Below are 21,234 nucleotides of genomic sequence, written 5' to 3' on the forward strand. Positions count from 1 at the left end.
TGATGTCATGGAAGATGAGACAGCAACCAACGCAGGACCAAAGACCTTGATAATCAGGCTGACTGAGGGCTACTGTAAGCAGATAACCCAAATGTGATGACTGCAACAGTGAAACGTGAAGAACATTAAGGGATTCCAGGAAAGTGGTGGACGGATTGAGTGCGAGAAGACCTAAGACAGTCAGGCATGTATGTCAAAGAAGGTAGGAGAGTACCAGTAAAGAGAGAAAAAGGTGACAGTTGGCACGACACCCTGATGCCATGTTGTAGAAAATGGGAAAAAGAGGGTTGACGATGCTGGCAAAAAATTAACCTACATAATGCAGAACTCCCCACTGGGAAGTATTAAATGAATGTCTTCTCACACATACAGTATATGCTCCATCCCCCAGTATATTACGGATATATTTCCAACAAGGTAGTAATGATTGCAGAAACCATCACATAAAAATTCCCCCAAATAAAGCAACGGTTACTTTAAAGATTTCAACAGATGCATAATGACAGCTGAAGTAAGCAACTACTAAGTCCAAACTAAAAACACATTTGAATCTGTCAACTTTCTATTAAAATAAACATAATATTAAACATGCTGTTGGGGGTAATACATTTCACAAAGTCTGCAACAGTATTCATGAAACAAAAATTCACTAATGTAGAGAGAGACTGTCCAGTAGTTCACAGATTCATAGCGGTCTAATAGGCTGACGACTACTAGGCTGACTACAAGGGTCTTTATAATAAGCTTAGCTGTGCAACCCAAATGTGTTCCACAAGTTACTGTATCTCAAATATTTATATAAGATGTGTCCATATGTTAGGACATGATTTACTGACTGCCTCTGCCCATCAGAGACATGGGATTCAGAACAGAGATGAATTTCCAAATTCCCATCCATTGGTCCAGGTTACGCTGGAACAGGGTTAGGGAAGAATCTCTTTCACATGGATGGGAAGCCTTATTCCAGAGAATGGGAATTCCCTGAGATACACATCTGTCTCAAACATGCCCTATTTATGCCATAAGCAAAATTTAGGTCCTTAGATCTAAGTAGTTCTGATACTGTTCATTTTGTGGATATAAAAAAGGTCCATCACACAGGATCCAAGGATACCTTGTATGCCAGAATAGATTGCCTCTCAGTACTCTTTAGGAGATACAGTATAGAGAACTTTGAGGTGATCCACATAGGACATTGTGTCTATGCTCCCTGTATTCTTTTTGTAAAGAACCTCTGTGGATGTTCCAGCTGCTGCATGTGCCAAGTTAGGTACATACTGAAGGGGGGCATTATACTCAATGATGGATTTCATGAGGGCTGAATACAGTAGCATGATGACTTCTCTAAACCTAGATTTCATGCCCTTACTTAAAACTGCAGTGGTGGTACAGTGGTAGCATTGTTGCCTCACAGCAAGAGGTTCTCCTGTTCAATTCTCGACTGGAGTGCCTTCTGTGTGGAGTCTGCGTGTCCTCCCCGCAGTCGAGTGGCCTCCGAAAGACATGCATGAATGGGTGTGCCTTCGCTGCAGGTTGGGCGTCAGGCTGGCAACTCGGCACCATAAAAATCTACTGCCAATCATTAGCAGACCGGAGTTCCGCTGTGGCGACCCCTAACCGGGAAAAGCCAAAAAGACAAACAACAACAATTTAAAAGAATCTGAGCAACATAGAAACATTTCCTTACTATATTAGAGACATATTGGTCGAAGGCCAGGTTACTATTTACATGTGTTCTCAAATTCTTGATGACTGGGTCTGCTCTTTGGGGTGTTTTATTGATAGCATACATTCCTGGAGTGGCTGACTTCCCAAAAGGTTCTATTATGCATTTCTTGGCCACAAATCACACAGGCACACACGCTCATGATTCTAAACAAAAAGTGAATGGAAAATGTATAAAGCAATGGCAACAGTCTTCTAAATAACTTATGTCCATGCTTACTTCAGGCTACACAATAATATGACATGGCTTTGCATATTATGGCATAGCACAATAGGAAGGAACGACAGATACTGATAAAAAGCATGGCAGCTTTAACTATGGGTTCAGATTGCTTTTTGTAATTATTTCAGTATGTATCTGCATCAACAAAGTATACTACCTAAAAACAGTTTTCAGTAAAACATTGTTTTCTTTGGTTTTAGAATAATTTTTAACACCGAAAAAGGAGTAAAAGAGCTCTTGGGGTGTGGGACACTAGCACAGTGTGTGTGCAAGATGTGCATGTTTGTTTTGGTGGGGGAAACTCTAAACTTAGTGGAAAGGAATTAGCTAACTGTACTTGGAGGCTGTTCTGAATTTATGCCACACAGGATAATGCTTACTTACTGTACTCTATTCATAACATTCCATAAAAAATAGACTGCTATGTACAGTGCAATGAAAAAGTATTTGTCCCCTTCCTGATTTCTTATTTTTTTGCATGTTTGTCACACTTGAAATGTTTCAGATCAAACAAATGCAAATATTAGACAAAGATAACCCAAGTAAACACAAAATGCAATTTTGAAGTGATGATTTTAATTATTAAGAAAAAAGAACTATCCAAACCTACATGGCCCTATATGAAAAAGTAATTGCCCCCAAAACCTAATAACTGGTTGTGCCACCCTTAGCAGCAACAACTGCAATCGAGTGTTTGCGATAACTGGCAATGAGTCTTTCACATCGCTGTTGAGGAATTTTGGCCCACTCTTCTTTGCAGAAATGTTTTAATTCAGCCATACTGAAGGGTTTCCGAGCATGAACCGCCTTTTTAAGGACATGCCACAGCATCTCAACTAGATTCAAGTCCGGACTTCGACAAGGCCACTCCAAAACCTTCATTTTGTTTTTTTAAGCCATTCAAAGGTGGACTTGCTGGTGTGTTTTGAAACATTGTCCTGCTGCAGAACCAAAGTGTGCTTCAGCTTGAGGTCACGAACTGATGGCCAGACATTCTCCTTCAGGATTTTTTGGCAGAGAGCAGAATTCATGGTTCCATCAATCACAGCAAGTCGTCCAGGTCCAGAAGCAGCAAAGCAGCCCCAGACAATCACAGTACCACCACCATGTTTGACTGTTGGCATGATGTTCTTCTGAAATGCTGCGTTACTTTTACGCCAGATGTAATGGGATGCACACCTCCCAAAAAGTTAAACTTTTGTTTCGTCACGCCACACAATATTTTCCAAAACGTCTTGGGGATCATCAAGATGTTTTTTGGCAAAAGTGAGACAAGCCTTTATGTTCCTTTTGGTCAGCAGTGGTGTTCGCCTTGGAACTCTGCCATGCATGCCATTTTTGCCCAGTCTCTTTCTTATGGTTGAACACTGACTTAACTGAGGCAAGTGAGGCGTGCAGTTCTTTAGAAGTTATTCTGGGTTCTTTTGTGACCTCTTGGATGAGTCATCGCTGCGCTCTTGGGGTAATTTTTGTAGGCCGGCCACTCTTGGGAAGGTTCACCACTGTTCCAAGTTTTCTCCATTTGTGGATAATGGCTGTAGTTCACTGGAGTCCCAAAGCTTTAGAAATGGCTTTGTAACCTTTTCCAGACTGATAGATGTCAATTACTTTTGTTTTTAATTTGTTCTGGAATTTCTTCACATCGCGGCATGACGGCTTCCTTTTTGGGATCTTTTGGCCTACTTCACTTTGACAGGTTCTATTTAAATGATCTCTTGATTCAACAAGTCTGGCCATAATCAGGCCTGGGTGTGGCTAGTGAAATTGAACTCAGCTTTCCCAAAAATGTGATTAACCACAGTTACTTCATGATTTAACAAGGGGGCCAATTACTTTTTCACATAGGGCCATGTAGGTCTGGATAGTTTTTTTTTCCCTTAATAAATAAAATCATCACTTAAAAACTGCATTTTGTGTTTATTTGGGTTATCTTTGTCTAATATTTAAATTTGTTTGATGATCTGAAACATTTAAGTGCGACAAGAATGCAAAACATTAAGAAATCAGGAAGGGGGCAAATACTTTTTCATTGCACAGTATTTACCTTGTACTGAGGATGAAGGAAATTATCTGACTTATAAATGAAACGAAATACCAGAAAATAAGAAACATGAACAGGAGGAAAAATAGGCAGGAAAACCCAATGAATACTGGGAAGACTTCTTCGAATACCACTTCCTTCTTTGCGCAGAAAGGGAATATTCTGCTTTCCCTCTATCTTATGTTTACATACTATTCACAACAGAAGGAGCTGGAAGTTGCACCTACATTACTTTTTTTTCCAACATACTTGACGCATGTTTCTACTTGTATATATATTAGCTTCATAAAACCAAAAATGCAAAGCAGTACCACAAAACAAGCATAAACCATTTCCCTTTAAGCTGAGAGAAGAAAATTCTTAAATGTAAAGTGGCCTTTTAGGAAATGTAATCTGCAGACAAGCAAGATATTTTAGCAGCAATCAAGTGCTGTCTCCCTTAATTTTAAATGTGCTTCCTTCTCAAAATATCTGCATCAGAGCATTCAGGTTTTTTGTATCATGTCATAACCTTGTAAATCATTAAGGCACAAGTGCTTCTTTTCAGGGGTAACACTGACGCACTTGGTCTTGTCTGGTTAAGGGATTTAACATTGCTTCACCTTTCCACGTGGTTAAAAAAATACAACCAAAGCCCGTTACTATGTTACATTTTGCCCCCCCTCAACAGTGAAGTGACTGTGCAATATTTCACTCTATACTTTCTACTGACGCTCCCATGAAGGGATGCAACCAACCAGTGTAGTTCTGTGTGAAGTCATTTAAACTCCAGAATCACAGCATCTGGTCTTACCAGGGTTCTCTTCAGTATGACTCACAGTATCCTGAACCACATGGGTCACTTCTGAAGGACCGTACAACCAGCTATCATCATCTCGTGTATCCCTTCGCTCCTTTAACACTGGTTTATTCTCCTTCGCTTTACTTTCTGGCGTATACCTAAAGTTTGGAACATCTTCAGTTTTCTCATTTTTCTGTAACTGGCGACTGTGGTCCTCTGGATGCTTCCTGAAAGCTCCAAAAATGCCTTTAAGGTCCCTTGCACCTGTGAAGTAAGATACACGAGAGAATGAGATAGTTTGTACTATAATCAACTAGCTTTGTACTATTTTTTGATACAAATTGTTCCTCTCACTGAAAACAAGAACTCATTTGAAAACAATGGATCAAAGACAGAACAAACAGATGATGCCCAAAATACAAATCTAAAAAAGCTGTATAACACAAAATAAAAGTATATCCAAGTCAACTAATCTTTTACTCACAGATACACACACACACACACACACACACACACACAGTTACACCAGCTAAACTTACCCCTATCAAACAGAAAAACTTTGTCAAGGGAATCGCACCATCTGCTAGAATAGAGAATTAGCAACTAAACTTAGGAGTACCTCCTTGATCTCCACCCCACCCACATGATATTAACTTGAAACCTATTCCTACTACACAAAAAAGATTATAGTAATACATTAAAACACATAATTAAGTTACTAACCGGTTTCTATTACACACGTTTTGATTAATATAAAACTAACCATTTCTGCACAATATCTACTAAAGCCTGCATCTATCCTAGGAAGCAAAAGAATTAAAGCAGTCAGTTTTCCCACATGAACTGAAAGTGGCAAATCCAAACAATTACAACAGAGAAGTCACACACAGAAGCAAATAAAAATATTAAAAATGTAAGAAAGCCACTTGAAGTGTACACAAGTGACTCCAAAATATCATCAACGATGCTAAGTGGCTTGATAATCCACTGATGCAATAATTATGTATTAAAAACCAAAAGATGTAGGCTGCCCCATACTGATTTTTCACACCAGCAACCAAATTTAACAACTGTTTTGTCTCGAATTTCAAACTGGTTTTACTGTATATAATGTAAATGTTAATTAATGCGCAGTTACCATCCTGCATGCTCAGCCAACTGTTGGCAGGACTGAATATGCTGCTGATTAACAGCCCTGGAAATTATTCCCAGTCCATGTTCAGCTTACAACCAATAATTCTTAGCATTGCCATACTTCAAATCTTGTATCTCACCCTGTTATAATTCATCTAAAGAGAACCCACTCTAATATTTTATTAGATCTCTCTATAGATCTATAATATTCCAAATGTTTATACCTACAAATTATTGCTTGTACCACAACACATTGTATGTATATGTCTGCAAACGACCAAATGTATAAGATGTGTGATGCCTGCCTGTAAATCTGTATGATATTTTCTAATATTTTTCTGCCTTATTTCTATGCAAATACCATTGTTCATATCTGTCTGATGAAGTACGTTTTACTGGAGTTTTTCTCCCCGGGCCTCTGCTGAAAATGGATGCGTGTCCAGTCGTACTTTCCCGGTCAACAAATGTAAAATAAATAATAAATTACACTGACCCAATCACAATAGCTGGGTAAGCAGATTCAGGACCATGCAATGTCTCTGCAACGGTTATGAACTGATTCTGCAGTCTGATGAGCAGCAGTATTACAAAGAAGGGAAGCATCAAGTATGTCTGAAAGGAAAGAGCAAGCAAAGAATACAGCTGAGTGCATAGAACAATAAGTGAAACCTGTAAGCAATAATAAACATTATGACCAACAGCTGCTATCCTTGCTACCTAGAACCGAAGTGGACAAACTGACAAAAGCTAACATAAGTCTGCACAGCAAACTCGGATATATATGTTTTGTTAATTTTAGTTAAGCATGAGTACACTACAATGGGTATGGAAAATATTTCTTGTTATGCATTATGTGTGTGTGTAGGGGGGAGGGGGGTCACACACAGTAGCCTCTTCCACTTTCCCTGTGTAGCATAACAGAAAAGTGATACATGGGGAGGGTCCTTAAGGTGAGCACTAACTCACTTAAAGAATACCAGAAGGTAATGTAACTAGATGTTATATGAACAGTGAGTAGTCAATGCGGTCACTGTTTTACCCTTATGCCAAAAAACAAACTGAAGCATCAGAACTTTAAAGTACTTAACTTTCAGGTGTCAGATATGTTACAGACAAAAATGGAACTTCCAGTCCCATCTTCCCTCAGTGGAAGAAGGGACATCTTTCATCAGTATTTCAAGGCTTAAAAAGCAGAAAAGCATCCTTCTCTAAAACTACCTTGCATAATATTTTTTTTATAAAACAGGCTTCTGCTTTTCTTAGCAAGGATTGGATACTCTAGGAAATGTGCAAAAAAGTGGCTTTGACAAAAATTATATTTTCCCTAAAATGACTTCAAAAATTATTTCAACCACAGATTAGAACAGCAGCTCTGTTCCAAGTTTTTGGATGATAAAATTGCGCCCTCAATGAAAAAGGCACTGGAATGTGCAGTATGACAGGTTATACAGATGATAGTGGGATAAATGCCCCAGTAGCTATACAGCGGAATTTTCAACCAGCCATTTGGAAGAAGTGTCCTTATTAGCAGCTGAGAAACAGATTACAAAGAGTAGAAATTTTGCCCTTTAGTTATCATCTTCTCACCCAATCTTCCTTGTAACTCAGCTGTAGAGTAAGCCACAAAACTGGTTCCCACAGACAAGGACAGGATTTGTATTCCTATTCCTGTAAAAAGAAAAACCTGGAAAAAAAACATTTACATAACTAAACAAAGACTCCTTAATCTCACCTTTGTCTTCCATGTTATATTAAAACTGCTTCTGGGTTAAAATGAACTCCTGTGAAAACAATTACTCTATTTCTGGCGGGCATATTCTAGGGATAAGTATGGCTATATAACTAAGCTGTCCTCTCAATTACTGAAGATGCTTTAGATTTCATGCAGGAAAAAAAGGACAAAATGTGCAGCTTTATATCTGTGCTGATTAAGTCTTAGGAGATATTCAGGATTTGCACTGTTTCAGAATTAAAACTGGGGAAATTAACTGATCGGTGACATCTCTCTGGAAGTTTAATATAACATAAGAACGTTTAAAGTCAAACGTGCAATTATAACTGCCTGGTAGCTAGCCATACCCACATGGACGTTTAAAGCCCTAATGGCCATGCTGCTGAATTAATCATCTTAGAACAGACATTATGCAGCAAACATTTAGCAAAATAACTGGAATTATCAAACAATCCTCTTTCTGTTCTTTGTTGCCTTTAAGTCAACCTTGTTTGGGTCTGGTCTAAATATCAAAGTAAACCATAATGGATATAGATTAAAACATGAAATTAATGCAGTTCAGATCTTCCAAATCAAGCCGTGAAAAGACTAGGCAACTACATTGAATAAAATGGACTTAAATAGAACAAAACAGATGTAAATAGTAAAATAAGATCAAGCATCATGACATCATAATTATATTAAGAACGCCCATTAAGAAACAAAATCCAAGTCACTATTTAACTTGTTTAGGTTGATATTTCAAAACATACAAGGGTTCCTTCCCCATCAAGGATGAACACGGTTTTGCCTTCCCTATAGATGCGACACAACTTTTTAAAACTGTAACTGTTAACTTAGTTATAACACCATTAGACAGACCACGTATGAAAAACAAACTATTTTCATTATTTCTTCTCACATCTTTAAGATGTTCCTGAAATTTCATTTAAAAACTTTCTTAGTCTGTCAAATGTGCAAGGCTTCATAAACCACAGATGTTATATTACATGTAAAGATTCCATTATAATCAAAGTTACAACCATTAATAGTGTCAATGCTACTAATAATAAAGGGATAGCAGCTATCAACTACACAGAGAACAATGCTGTGCGTCAAAGAATATAGTAATGATAGCATGGGTTGCCGCTGAAAGTAGTTGAAGTGGGGGGCTGAAAAACTGCTCATGCTCTTTAGGTCCAGTGCGTCTTTAAACACCCTTAAAAACCCAAAGTCATCCACTAGTGTGGAAAACAATCTCTCCAGAGATCCAAGTCCTGTATAAGTTTTTGGTAATACTGTATAAGCTTTAACAAAAAAAAAAAAAATGTAGCTCTATAAAACAACTCTTTTAGACACCTTCACATTTTCTCATCTATAACATCAGGAAGTTAAAAGTGAAAACTAGCATCAGAAGGAATTGCTGCTTTCAGCTAAATGGTCATCAGAAGAAATCAGGCTCAAAATCACATTTGAACAGCTGGGATGTGTCAAGTCAGACAACTCAAAAAATGTTATGCAGTTGCCATAAAGTACAATTTTGTACCTACCATAAATGTAGATGTTCGAGTGCTAATACAGCTGCAGTCATAACAGAAGGGTTCTCCTGCCGTCAGGCGGGTCCTCGGTCGGCCGAATTCCAAAGTCTAGGTCCTGTGTCGGTTGTCGTCACTTCTTCTCTGACGTCAGTGCGACAGGGGTATAAAGGAACCAGCCGACGCCATTTTCTTCAGTTTTTCTTGCCCCAGATGTCAGGTGCCCCCAGAAGGAAGGCAATACATAAATTTGTGTAATAATGCAGTGCAATATAATCAAAATACAGTAGTTGCAAGCAAATACATCATAAATGAATACCCCAATCAGGTTGTATGAGGATGTGTTAGCCTATAGGCCTGTCCCAAGAGGGGAAGGAGGGAGGGAAACCTGGACTGCAGCTGTATTAGCACTCGAACATCTACATTTATGGTAGGTACAAAACTGTACTATGTTCATCGTGCATACAGCTGCAGTCATAACAGAAGGGTAGAATCCCAAAGCTAAGGGGTGGTAGGCACTAGGTGGAACTAGGAGGAGCCAAAATGCCCTGCAAGACTGCAGTGGCAAAGCCTGCTCTAGATTTGGAGTATAATGGTAGGTTGTAGTGCTTGGAGAAGGTATGCACAGAACTCCAAGTGGCTGCTTCCAAAATATCCTTGGTAGGAACTCCTCTGAGGAAAGCTGCAGAGGTGGCTGTGGCCCTGGTGGAATGAGTTCTAATGCCTGTAGGTACAGTTTTGCCATGAAAGGAATAGCAAAAGCGTATGCAGTGGGCTATCCATTTTGAGATTGTCTGTTTGGAAATTGGCTTTCCTTGAGCTCCTACAGCATAGGACACAAAGAGCTGTTCTGACTTTCTGAAAGGCTTTGTTCTGTCCAAATAATAACGCAGCTGTCTGTGGATGTCCAAGGAATGTAGTAATCTCTCCCCTTTGTTTTGAGGATTAGGATAAAAAGTAGGTAAATGTATGGCCTGATTTAAAGCTACCCTGGATACCACTTTAGGCATAAAGGACGGGTTGGTTCGTAAGGAAACTCTGTCCTGATGGAAGATGATAAAGGCTGGGCGACCATGAGAGCCTGTAGTTCTGAAACTCTGAGCTGAGGTGATAGCCAGAAGGAAAGCTGTTTTCCAGGACAAATATTGCAAATCTGATGAGGCAGCTGGCTCAAAGGGAGGCAAGGTCAGTTTTTCCAGGATGAAATTAAGATCCCAAGCAGGTATTGGTTGTTTCCTTGGAGGTCTTAGATTCTTAGCCCCTCTGAGGAACTGTCTTAAGAGAGGGTGAGAGAATAAAGGTTGATCAGTGTTGTATTCTGCAGAAATGGCTGAGGCATGGATTTTGATGGAGGAGAATGAAAGTCCACTGCTTAGCAGCTCAGCCAAATATTGTAGTATTTGAGGTAAATTCAGTTTTCCAGGATCCTGGCCCTTTTTCTCATTCCAGACACAAAACCGTTTCCATTTTGCAGAGTAAGCTTTTCTAGTTGATGGCCTTCTGGCCTCCAAAATGACATCCTGCACCTCCTTGGAGAGTAGGGCCTGTTGTGATGCTAAAGAATCTTCCATGCGGCTAGATTGAGTGTTTTTAGCTGGCTGTGAAGAGTTTTGAAGCTGTGCTGAGTCAGAAGAGGCATTAGAGGCAGGGTCCATGGTGGGGAATGCGTCAGGCTCCTCAGGAGTGGGTACCAGTGTTGCCTTGGCCAGCCCGGAGCAATGAGAATCATCTTTGGTCTGTCTGCTCTGGTTTTCAATAGAACTTTGGGCAGCAGAGGAAGAGGTGGGAAGGCATAAACTGTCATTGATGTCCAACTGAAAGAGAGCGTCCACTCTCCAGGCCTTTGGATGGAAAATCCTTGAGCAGAATTTTGTCAATTGGTGATTTTTGTGGGAGGCAAAGAGATCTAAGTCTGGCCTTCCCCATTCTTGGATTATTTCTGTAAAAACTTTTGGATGCAATTTCCATTCGTGTGGATCTGTCATATTCCTGCTTAGGTTGTCTGCCAGCGTGATTTCCTTGCCTGGCAAGTACTGTGCTTGTAGTTCCATTTGTAAGTCCATGGCCATGTTCCAAAGTGACATGGCCAGTCTGCATAGGGGGTAAGAATGTGTTCCTCCCTGTTTGTTTATGTACCACAACTGTGGTGTTGTCCGTTCTTATCAATAGTTGACCTGGTTGTAGAAGGTCCTTGAAAGCTATAATAGCATTTATTACTGCTAGCATTTCCTTTTGATTGATGTGAAGGTGCTTTTCTTTTTGGGACCATTTGCCCTGAATGCACCGATCTGTCATATGCGCCCCCAAGACATAGTCCGAGGCATCTGGTGTGATGACTTGATTTGCTTGAGGCTTGCTGAATGGAAGACCTGTGTTTGTTTGACATGCTTGAGCCCACCACAGAAATTCCTTTTGCAGACATGGAATTAGTGGTATTATTGTTTCCAAACTGTGGCTGTGTTGAGACCATATGTTTTTCAGGTACCATTGTAGTTTCCTCATATGCAGCTTTGCACATGGGATTAGTAAGATGAAAGATGCCATGAATCCCAGAGCCTGCAGGATTTTCCTTGCAGTCAGCCTGGTGCAATTTGCTAGTGCTCTGAAGTATTGAATTAGTTGCCCCTGCTTCTCTGGCGTGAGGTAGGCCATCTGGGTGTTTGTGTCCAAACTGGCACCCAGGAAAATTATCTTCGAGAGGGTATTAGCCTTGATTTCTTTTTGTTGACTGTGTATCCCAGAGAGTTCAACAACATTATTACATAAGCCAGATGTTTCGGAAGAATGTGCTTGCTGTCCGCTTGGATCAGGCAGTCGTCCAAACAGGGGTATATTTGTATCCCTTGAAGTCTGCAGTAGGCAATTACTGATGCCAGGCATTTCGTGAATACTCTGGGCAGTAGATAAGCCAAAGGCCAATGCAGAGAATTGATAATGGGTTGAACCTGCAAGAAATCTGAGGTACCTTCTGCAATTTTGTCTGATTGGGACATGCAGGTATGCCTCCTTGAGGTCCAATGTTACCAGCCAAGACTCCTTGCCCAGCATGGGAAGAAGTTGCTGTAGAGTGAGCATCTTGAATTTTGGTACGAGTAGAAATGTGTTTAGGATGGATAGGTCCAAAATAGGTCTCCAATCTTTCCCCTTCCTTGGTACCAGAAATAGCCTGGAATAAAAACCTTGACCTTGTTCGTGCGTAGGTACCTCTTGAATAGCTTTCATGTTTATGAGATCTGTAATTTGCCTTTGTGCCTCTGCCCTTTGATTGTGTGGCAGGTTTGGCATGCCTCTCATTTCTGGAAGGGTGTGAAAATGGAATTTGTAGCCTCTATTTATAATGTCCAGGATCCATTTGTCCTTTGTGACAATATGTCAATTTTTTGAAAATAATGCCAGCTTTCCTCCTAAGGGGGCTGCCATTTGAGACTTGCTTGGCATGTAAAGGGGAAAGTCATTGGGTTTGCTTTCTGAAAGATTGCGAGTTATCCTCACCACCTCTTTGTGTAGGAGCTTGCCATTGTCTGCCTCTAAACTATCCTTGGGATTGTCCTCTGCCCCTGTGGCACCTGTATCTGCCTCTTTGGGGTCTATCCATGGCAGGAAAGGACCAGTTTTTGGAAGGCCAATTTCTACTAAAACGTGGGGGTTGTACCTGTAGAAAATCTTTCACAGTTTGCATTGATTTAGCCTTTTCCTCCATTTTATTTAATACCTCCTCAGCATTAGCACCAAATAGTACATCCTTTTGAAGAGGGGCGTCTAGTAATTTAGCTTTGACATGATCAGGCAAGGCTTGTTCCTTGAGCCAGGCATGCCTACGTATGACTGACCCTGTAACAGCAGCTCTACATAAGGCCTCTAGAGCATCAAAACCACATTGTAAGGTATGCTTACCCACTTGTCCTGCACTATGCATCAAATCCTGCAACTCCTTCAAGTCTGGTTGTTCAGGTTGTGACATTTTACTTTTCAATTGTGATAACAAAAACTGTTGGTATTTTAGCATATGGAACTGACAGTTTAAGGCCCTCATGGTTAAGGTAGCCGAGGTATATACCTTTTTTCCCCACCTTTCTAAGGATCTGGAATCTCTCTCGGAAGGTAATGGATTTTTAGCAGTGGAGGCCTTAACTCCCTTGGGGCCCTGTGAGATGGTTTCTGGGTCAGCATCATGGCTTTTGTATAGAAATTGGTGTGAGTCAGGAACCCTGTAGTACCTGTCAGGTTTAACTGGAGCTGGAGGTAGAGAGTCCGGGTTAAGGCAGGCCTCCGAGTAAACATCATCTAGGATGTCCAAGACAGGAGGTATAGCCAGAGGCCTGTGCTGAGGTAGCAAGAGAAATTCCCTAAGCCTTTTCTTGGAATCGGAATAATCTTGGCCTTCCCAGTGGAAGTGTTCCCTTAAGGTATGCAAACTTTCCCCAAATGAGTAATCCTCAGGGGGGATACAGAAGGGATGGACTCCTCCGCATCAGAGTCTTCAAAAGGGGAGTAAGAATGTTCCTGATCATCAGAGTGCTCTGAAATAATGGAGCCCTGATCAGAGGAGGGGAAATCTTCCTCCACTCTGGGCCTTTTGTCCGGTGGGGGCTGAGAACCTCTGATTAGAGTAATTAAATCCTCAGCCATTTTAAGCATCTGTTTCTTAGGCATGGGGCCTGGAGATGGGCCCTGTGTAGCTTGTCTCTTAGAGTGCATGGTTGCTTTAGACTTAGTGAAAGCCTTGATGGAGAAAGAAGAGGAAGGTCTGAAGACACCTTGAGTGGAGGTGGACCTGTCCACATTCTGAGTTTCAACGCCAAGAGTGGCTTCGGTATCTGTAGTCGGGGTGTGGGCCGAGGAGCCTGCGACCTCGGGCACAGGAGACACCGCCAAAGAAGTGTCGTCGGTAGTCAGGGGCTGCGTAGGTGCATCGCTGAGAATCGGACCACGTGTAGTCAGCTTTGGCGAGGTGTCGGTAGAGGCCGCGGACCTCGTGTGTCGGTCCTTATTTTTGCGTTTTTTAGACAAAACTGGAGTCGGAGAATCCGACGACATAATATAGTTAAATGTTTCCCCAAAATAATGCTGGGCGAACTCCGCCCGACGCTTAATGGTGCGTTTGTTGAATGTAGCACAAAAGCGACAGACCGAGACGTCATGGTCTGGGCCTAAACAAGGTATACAGAGGGAATGGAAATCCTTATGCGGTATTTGCTTCCCACAAGAAATACAATTATTAACTTTGTCTGACATCGGTCTGAGGCAAGAAAAGTTTCAGCGGGTACTTAGCTTTCAAGAAGACTTCGGTTTCCAAATTTTCGTAATCTCAGGAGCTGGCCGACCGGCACTTGCGAACTGCTTCTGCTTCGGGCACCGCGCAGCAAGAAAGACAGAAGAAAATGGCGTCGGCTGGTTCCTTTATACCCCTGTCGCACTGATGTCAGGGAAGAAGCAACGACAACCGACGCCGGACCTAGACTTTGGAATTCGGCCGACCGAGGACCCGCCTGACGGCAGGAGAACCCTTCTGTTATGACTGCAGCTGTATGCACGATGAACATCATTGCATCTATATTAAAAATTCTAAGAGTTCAGCTCAGCAGACACGTTCCCAAGCTACTCTTGCACCTCTTACCACTACACCCTGCATCTCTCCTCTGTTTCAGTTTCTGACCAAGGTAAAGGCACCAGAATCAGCTCTGTAGCATAAAGGGATAAAACCCTGATTATGCTTCTAAAAACCACAGTCTGAATAGCAGCTCTCATGCCTGAAGAAGCTGGCTGGGGAGGATGGGAATGAGTATCTGCTGCTGGCTCATCTATCCTGAGTAGTTCTGGCTCACCACAGGGATAGTACCTAGCAGAACCATTACATTTTAGCTGGTGGAATATGAGCCTGCGGAGCACGTGCTGTCATAGTGCAGTTTACACTGCATAATGGACAGTGGTCCAAAGGGAGAGATGATGAAATTAGCAAGAAAAGGAGAGTAGTACCTGTGAACCTGAACTCATCCTAAAGTCTTGGGGAGTACCTTCAAGCAGTGGACTCACTTTTCAAAATATCTCACCAAGTCAACACTGATATACAGACATTAAATTTGTACAGCATATTTATTTATTTACATTTGTTGACCGGGAACATCCGAATGGACGCAGGTCCATGTTCAGCGGAGGCCCAGGGAGAAAAGCTCCACAAATTAAAATATTACAGACATAGTTAAAGATGAAGAATCCTAGCAATTAAAATATTACAGATGAAGAACATAGTACATTCAGTAAATAACTAGCATCTGTTCTATCCACAAAGTCATAGCAGATATTAACAATTGTTAAAATAAGACATTACTGCCATATAATAAGTAGACGGGCATGGAAGTATCAGAGCTTGCTGTAATCAAATGTAGTTTGTGGGGCGGAAGAGAGGTAGAGGGTAGATGGAGTGGGAGAAGTTAGAGAGGAGAGTTACAAGGGCAAAGCCATCATGTTTTATGTGCCCTTTAAATAAAGCTGTTAAGTGGGTGCATGATGGTAGAGAGGTTATTGTGTGGGGGGGGGGTTCCATAATTTGGCTATAGCGCTGGAGAATAGTGCTTCTCCAGCAGTGTTACTGGCTCTAGTAACCTGTAATTGATTTTTGTTGCTGGATCGTAGCGGTCTGGTGGTGAGATAGGGTTGGAGTAGATACTGGAGGGATGGGACCTTTAGAGGATGGCTAACCAGTTTGTGGGCGAGTATGAGTTGATACCATTGAAGGAGGTGAGGGAGTTATAAGCCAGCCTAGTTCAGTAAGTGAGAGACAGTGGTGACTGTGGTAGGATGCCCTGGTGGCGAATTTGGCGATTTTGTTGTAGCAGGTCTCGAGTTTATTTAGATCGCATTGCCTTAGGTTGGTATATACTGGAGAGGCATTAAGTAGGGTGGAGATCAGGTGCGAATTTGCAACTGAAAGCCTAGCTGCTTTGGTGAGGAGTTGCTTATTTCTGTATAAGGCTCCTAGTTTTTGGTGGACTTTGTTTATGGTCATGGACATGTGAATGTCAAATATGAGATTGCTGTCTATTTCAACTCCTAGCAATTTTGTGTGACCTGTTGGGTGGATAGTGGTGTTGTCTTTTGTTGTGATGTTAAAGTGAGAGTTGTTTTGAGTATGTTTGGTGGGTTCGAAGATGAAGAGTTTAGTTTTTTTGGGGTGGAGTATTAACTGGGCATCGGATAGCCAAGTTTCAACAGAGGAAAAGGCATGCTGTGTGACCTTTTGCAGTTCGGATAGGGACTGGGGGAGCAGATGATGGTTGAGTCATCTGCATATTGCATGAGTGTGCCATGTCTGGTGGAAGAGGCTAGATTATTGGTGAAAATAGAGAAGAGTAGGGGTCCAAGGATGGATCCTTGGGGAACACCAACAAAAACAGGTAGTGGGGGAGATATGTCATTTTGCCATACAACAGACTGCTGGCGGTCAGAAAGGTAACTTTGAAACCAGTTGGCGACTGAATGAGAAAAGGATAGGTTATTGAGTACAGAGAGGAGTTGTTTGCGTGGGACCATGTCAAATGCTTTACACAGGTCTAGGAAAGTAGCAGAGGAGAGATGGCCATTGTTTTTATGGTGAAGGATAGTGTTAGTAAAAGAGAGTAAGGCAGTACAGGTTCACAGATAAGTACTAGGCTAGGTACCCTTGCAGGCCATTTTAATCCTAGCCAATTTCCCTTTTTAGAGATAAGCCTTACTGACTCATGGTCGATAATTATATATTAGCCTTAATGAAAGTAACTGGGATCATACTATAATTTGAGGAAACACCTGCATCGGACAAAGTATTTATGAGCTGCCTCTGTCCATTAGTAGTAAAGGGGGCAGTCCTGGAATAAATTTATACAAACATGTCACACACACACACACACACACACACACACACACACACACACACACATCATGGAGAGATGCAGGATAAAAAATGAAAAAAGACAACTGGGTGCACAGGTCCCAGAATAAAAAAAGTACAGTTGTGTACACTTAACATAACTGTAGACGTTAGAGTGTATTCATTGTTGCAGTCATCACACTTGGGTTATCTGCCTGCAGGTAGTCCTCATTCGGCCTGAATACCAGAATCTTAGTAATTCTGCGTCGGATGCTGTCGCTTCTTCGATGACATCAGGTCGTCAGGGGTATAAAACATGTAGCAGACACCTTTAAATCAGTTTTTCTTGCCCCAAACAGGGAGCTAGTATATGGTGGGGAACACCACCAGTAAAATGTAAATACCAATGCCATTAGGAATGGCCATAGAGAGGAGAGATAGAAAGACAGAGCAAACTAGGGGGCTGGAGGGAGGGAAACCAGGACTTCAACAGTGAATACACTCTAACATCTACATTTAAAGTGTACACAACTGTACTATGTTCTTCGTGTTTCACTGTTGCAGTCATCGCACACAAGTTGATTCCCAAAGCTGAGAAAGGGTGGAGGCAGTCAAGAAGTGTTAGGGCTGGCTAGTAGGCCTTGTAAGACTGCTGTAGCAAATCCAGCCCTGGATTTATAAAAGATAGGTAAGTGGTAAGGCTTGGTGAAGGTGTGAACAGAACTCCAGGTTGCAGCTTCCAGAACGTCCCCGGGTAGGGACTCACCTGAGAAATGCTGTAAAGGTGGAAGTAGGTCTAGTGGAGGTCTGATTTCCTGTAGGTTTACCATGGTGCTTGTAGCAGAAATGGATGCAGTGTGCTATCCATTTGGAAATGGTTTGTTTTGAAATGGCCTTAGTCATCTTTGCTATAGGGGCAGAGGGTAACAGCTGGTCAGATTTTCTGAAAGGCTTGGGCCTGTCAAGGAAGAATCTGAGCAGTCTGTACATGTCCAAAGAGTGCAGGATCCTTTCCCCTTTATTCTGAGGGTTAGGGGAAAAAAGGGTGGCAAATGAACGGATTGGTTTAGAGCCACACTGGACACCACTTTAGGCATAAAGGACGGGTTAGTCCTGAGAAAAACCCTGTCAGCATGGAAAATAATGAAAGGTTCCACAGCCATTAGTGCCTGTAACTCAGACACACTTCTTGCTGATGTTATGGCTAAAAGCAAGGCTGCTTTCCAAGAGAGTAATTTTAACTCTGCTGAGGCAGCAGATTCAAAAGGAGAAAGCGTGAGCTTTTCCAATACAAAGTTAAGGTCCCAGCCAGGGGTGGGTGCTCTCCTAGGGGGCGTTAACTTGTTAGCCCCTCTCAAGAGCTGCTTGATGAGAGGGTGAGAAAATAGAGATGGCTCAGTATTATAATGAGATGAGATGGCAGAGGCTTGAATCTTAATTGAGGAGAAGGATAGGCCTTCTCTGGAGTAGCTCTGCTAGGTAATCCAAGATTAGAGGTAAGGAGGGTACTGCTGTGTCCTTCCCCTGAGACTGATTCCAAGAACAATATTTTTTCCACTTTTCAGCATAGAATTTCCTAGTCTTAGGCTTTCTGGCTTCAAGATTGACGTCCGGCAACTACTTGCTGAGGGCTGCTGGTGGGGTATTCAAGGGATAAGCCAGGATGGAAAGGTTCAGGGTTTGCAATGGAGGGTGCAAAACCTGTCCCTCATACCGAGACAGCAGGGTAGGAGTCTGGAGAAGGTGCCAGGGTGGCACTGTTTTCAGGCTGTGTAAAAGAGGGTACCAGTGCTGGCGTGGTCAGTCTGGGGCAATAAGAATGGTCTTTGGCCTGTCCTATTTTATATTTACTACTCTGGAGAAAAGGATCAGAGGGTGAAAAGCATAATTTGAGGGGTTTTCCCATTGAAAGGTTAGGGTATCCACCTTCCAGGCCCTGCTGCCAGGGTTCCTGGGGCAGAATTTGTTCAACTAGTGGTTCTCGGGGGAGGCAAGAGAGCCACCTCTGGTGTCCCCCACCTCTGGATCAGATGGTTGAAGGTGTTGGGCTCCAATTTCCACTTGTGTGGGTCTAGGAGATTTCTGCTCAAGTCTGCCAGTGAATTTTGTTTGCCTGGCAGGAATTGAGCTTGTAGATGCACTCGGTTGCTCAATGCCGTGTTCCACAGGGTCATGGCTAATCTGCAGAATGGGTAAGAATGGGTTCCCCCCTGCTTATATATGTACAACATCACTGTAGTGGTGTCTGTTTTTATAAGCAGTTGTCCTGGAAGAATAAGGTATTTGAAGGCTGTCAGAGCATTCTGTACAGCTAGCATCTCCTTTTGATTGATGTGCAGGAAAATCTGGCTTGGGCTCCAGCGGCGCTGAATGCATTTTCCTGCCATCTGAGCCCCCCCATGCATAGTCTGATGCATCTGTTGTCAGGGTTTGGGCGGCGAGGGGTTGAGTGAAAAGCAGTCCCTTTGTTGTGGTTGCATGCTTCTGCCCACCAAAGGAACTCTGCCCTTAGACAAGGTACGATAGGAATGACCGTTTCCATATCCTGAGAATGTTGGCACCAAAGACGTTTTAAGCACCACTGAAGTTTCCTTATATGTAGTCTTGCATAAGGAATTAGCAGAATACATGAGGCCATGAACTCTAGGGCCTGCACTATTTTTCTTACAGACAGCTGGGTTCTGGTGGTCATTTGTTTGAAGTAACTTGTCAAAATAGACATGTTTTTCTGAAGTGAAAAATGCCTTCTGAAAAGTTGTATCCAAGCTTGCTCCCAGGAATACAATCTTTTGACTGGGCACCAGTTGTGATATATTTTCGTTGATGGTGTACCCCAGTGAACTGAGCAGGCTCTTTACAACTGCCAGGTGCTGAAGCAGCAACTCCCGACGGTCCCCCTGAATCAGGCAGTTGTCCAAGTACGGGAAAATTTGGAAATGGTGGCCTCCCAAGCCTCCAAGTGTAAAGACAAGTGATCCTCCACGACTTCCACAGCATGTGCTCACTAAAGCAATTATATAAGTCAGCACTAAAATATTAAAAGCACTACACCCTCACAAACTCCCCTTGAGTACCTTGTTCCCCATTGGCCCTTTTTTTTCAATTATAAAGGAATTCCTAATACTATTCTAGCATGTCCAAAGGTCAGTTGTCAATCTCCTCTCCGGTCCAGCTGGTGAATCTGGGAATCTTGAGGCAATGTTACAACTGCCTCATGTACACAGACAACCCTCTCCTCCTCCCAACAAATTCCAACACATGTGAGAGATGCAACCATATAGCCATACTGGAGGCTAAGCTCTCTCAACTCCGTACTGGCGAACCCAGTCAGGAGGAGAAGGAAACCACACTCACTACAATTCCAGTCTCACATAGACCTACCACGACAGCAAACCATACACAAACACACAAAAACATACTCGGAAACTCTAAATAAAAATCTGCCTAAGCAGCAGAGACCTCCAAAGCAGACACCCAAGTAACCGCTACCCCAAAACAAAACAAGTGCAACACATAGCTCACAAAGCCATTGTGCCGAACAGTCACAGCCCTTAAGGCTAAACAACACACCTGATACACTTGTAATAGGTGACTATCGTCAGGCACACTGACGTCCCGCTCACCAGGCTGAACAAGGAGAAGGTCACGGTGAGCTGCCTGTCGGGCGCTAGGATCCGCCACATAACACAAGCACTCAGGTCATTCCAAGGTAAGTACAAATATGACTCAATCATTGTCCATGCTGGTGTGAATGACCTGAGATGTACCTCCCTGGACTACATGAAGAGAGACATAGAGGAGCTCTCTGAGCATGTAGCCCAGGCCGGTATGACACTGACCTTGAGTAGCATCTTACCCTCACCAAGAATGATGCCACAATATGAAGACAAGATGATCAATTTCAACAATTGGCTTAAGTACTGGTGTCATTCAAATACATATAAATATATACATATATATATATATATATATACACATAAATATATACATATACATATAAATATATACATACATATATATATATATATATAAAATAAACACCGTGCACTAGAAGAATCTTAATTTTATAAATTCAGACTTCTTTTAGGCGTAGTAATTAATATTGAGCTAGTAGAAAGGAAATAAAAACTCAGACACTGAATAGATGATTAAGCTTTTGCTCTTATTCAGGTGGAAGAGCTTCATCAGAATAACCTATAGTCAACAATTCTTACATTATATGTCTAAATAAGTAAAAA

General features: G+C 42.0%; 1 protein-coding gene across 1 annotated transcript in view; it reads right to left on the reverse strand.

The window, feature by feature from the left end:
• Nucleotides 1-21,234, reverse strand: part of MPHOSPH8 (M-phase phosphoprotein 8) — a gene marked incomplete at its 3' end in the record, with an annotated part of 1,147,086 nt that overhangs the window by 937,955 nt on the left and 187,897 nt on the right. The window contains 1 exon segment of the mRNA XM_044072830.1: nt 4,783-5,034. Within this exon segment, the coding sequence (XP_043928765.1) occupies nt 4,783-5,034 (252 nt within the window).

This window comes from Protopterus annectens, chromosome 5.part1, assembly GCF_019279795.1.
Source record: "Protopterus annectens isolate FY-2018-M chromosome 5.part1, PAN1.0, whole genome shotgun sequence".
NCBI classification, from domain to species: domain Eukaryota; kingdom Metazoa; phylum Chordata; order Ceratodontiformes; family Protopteridae; genus Protopterus; species Protopterus annectens.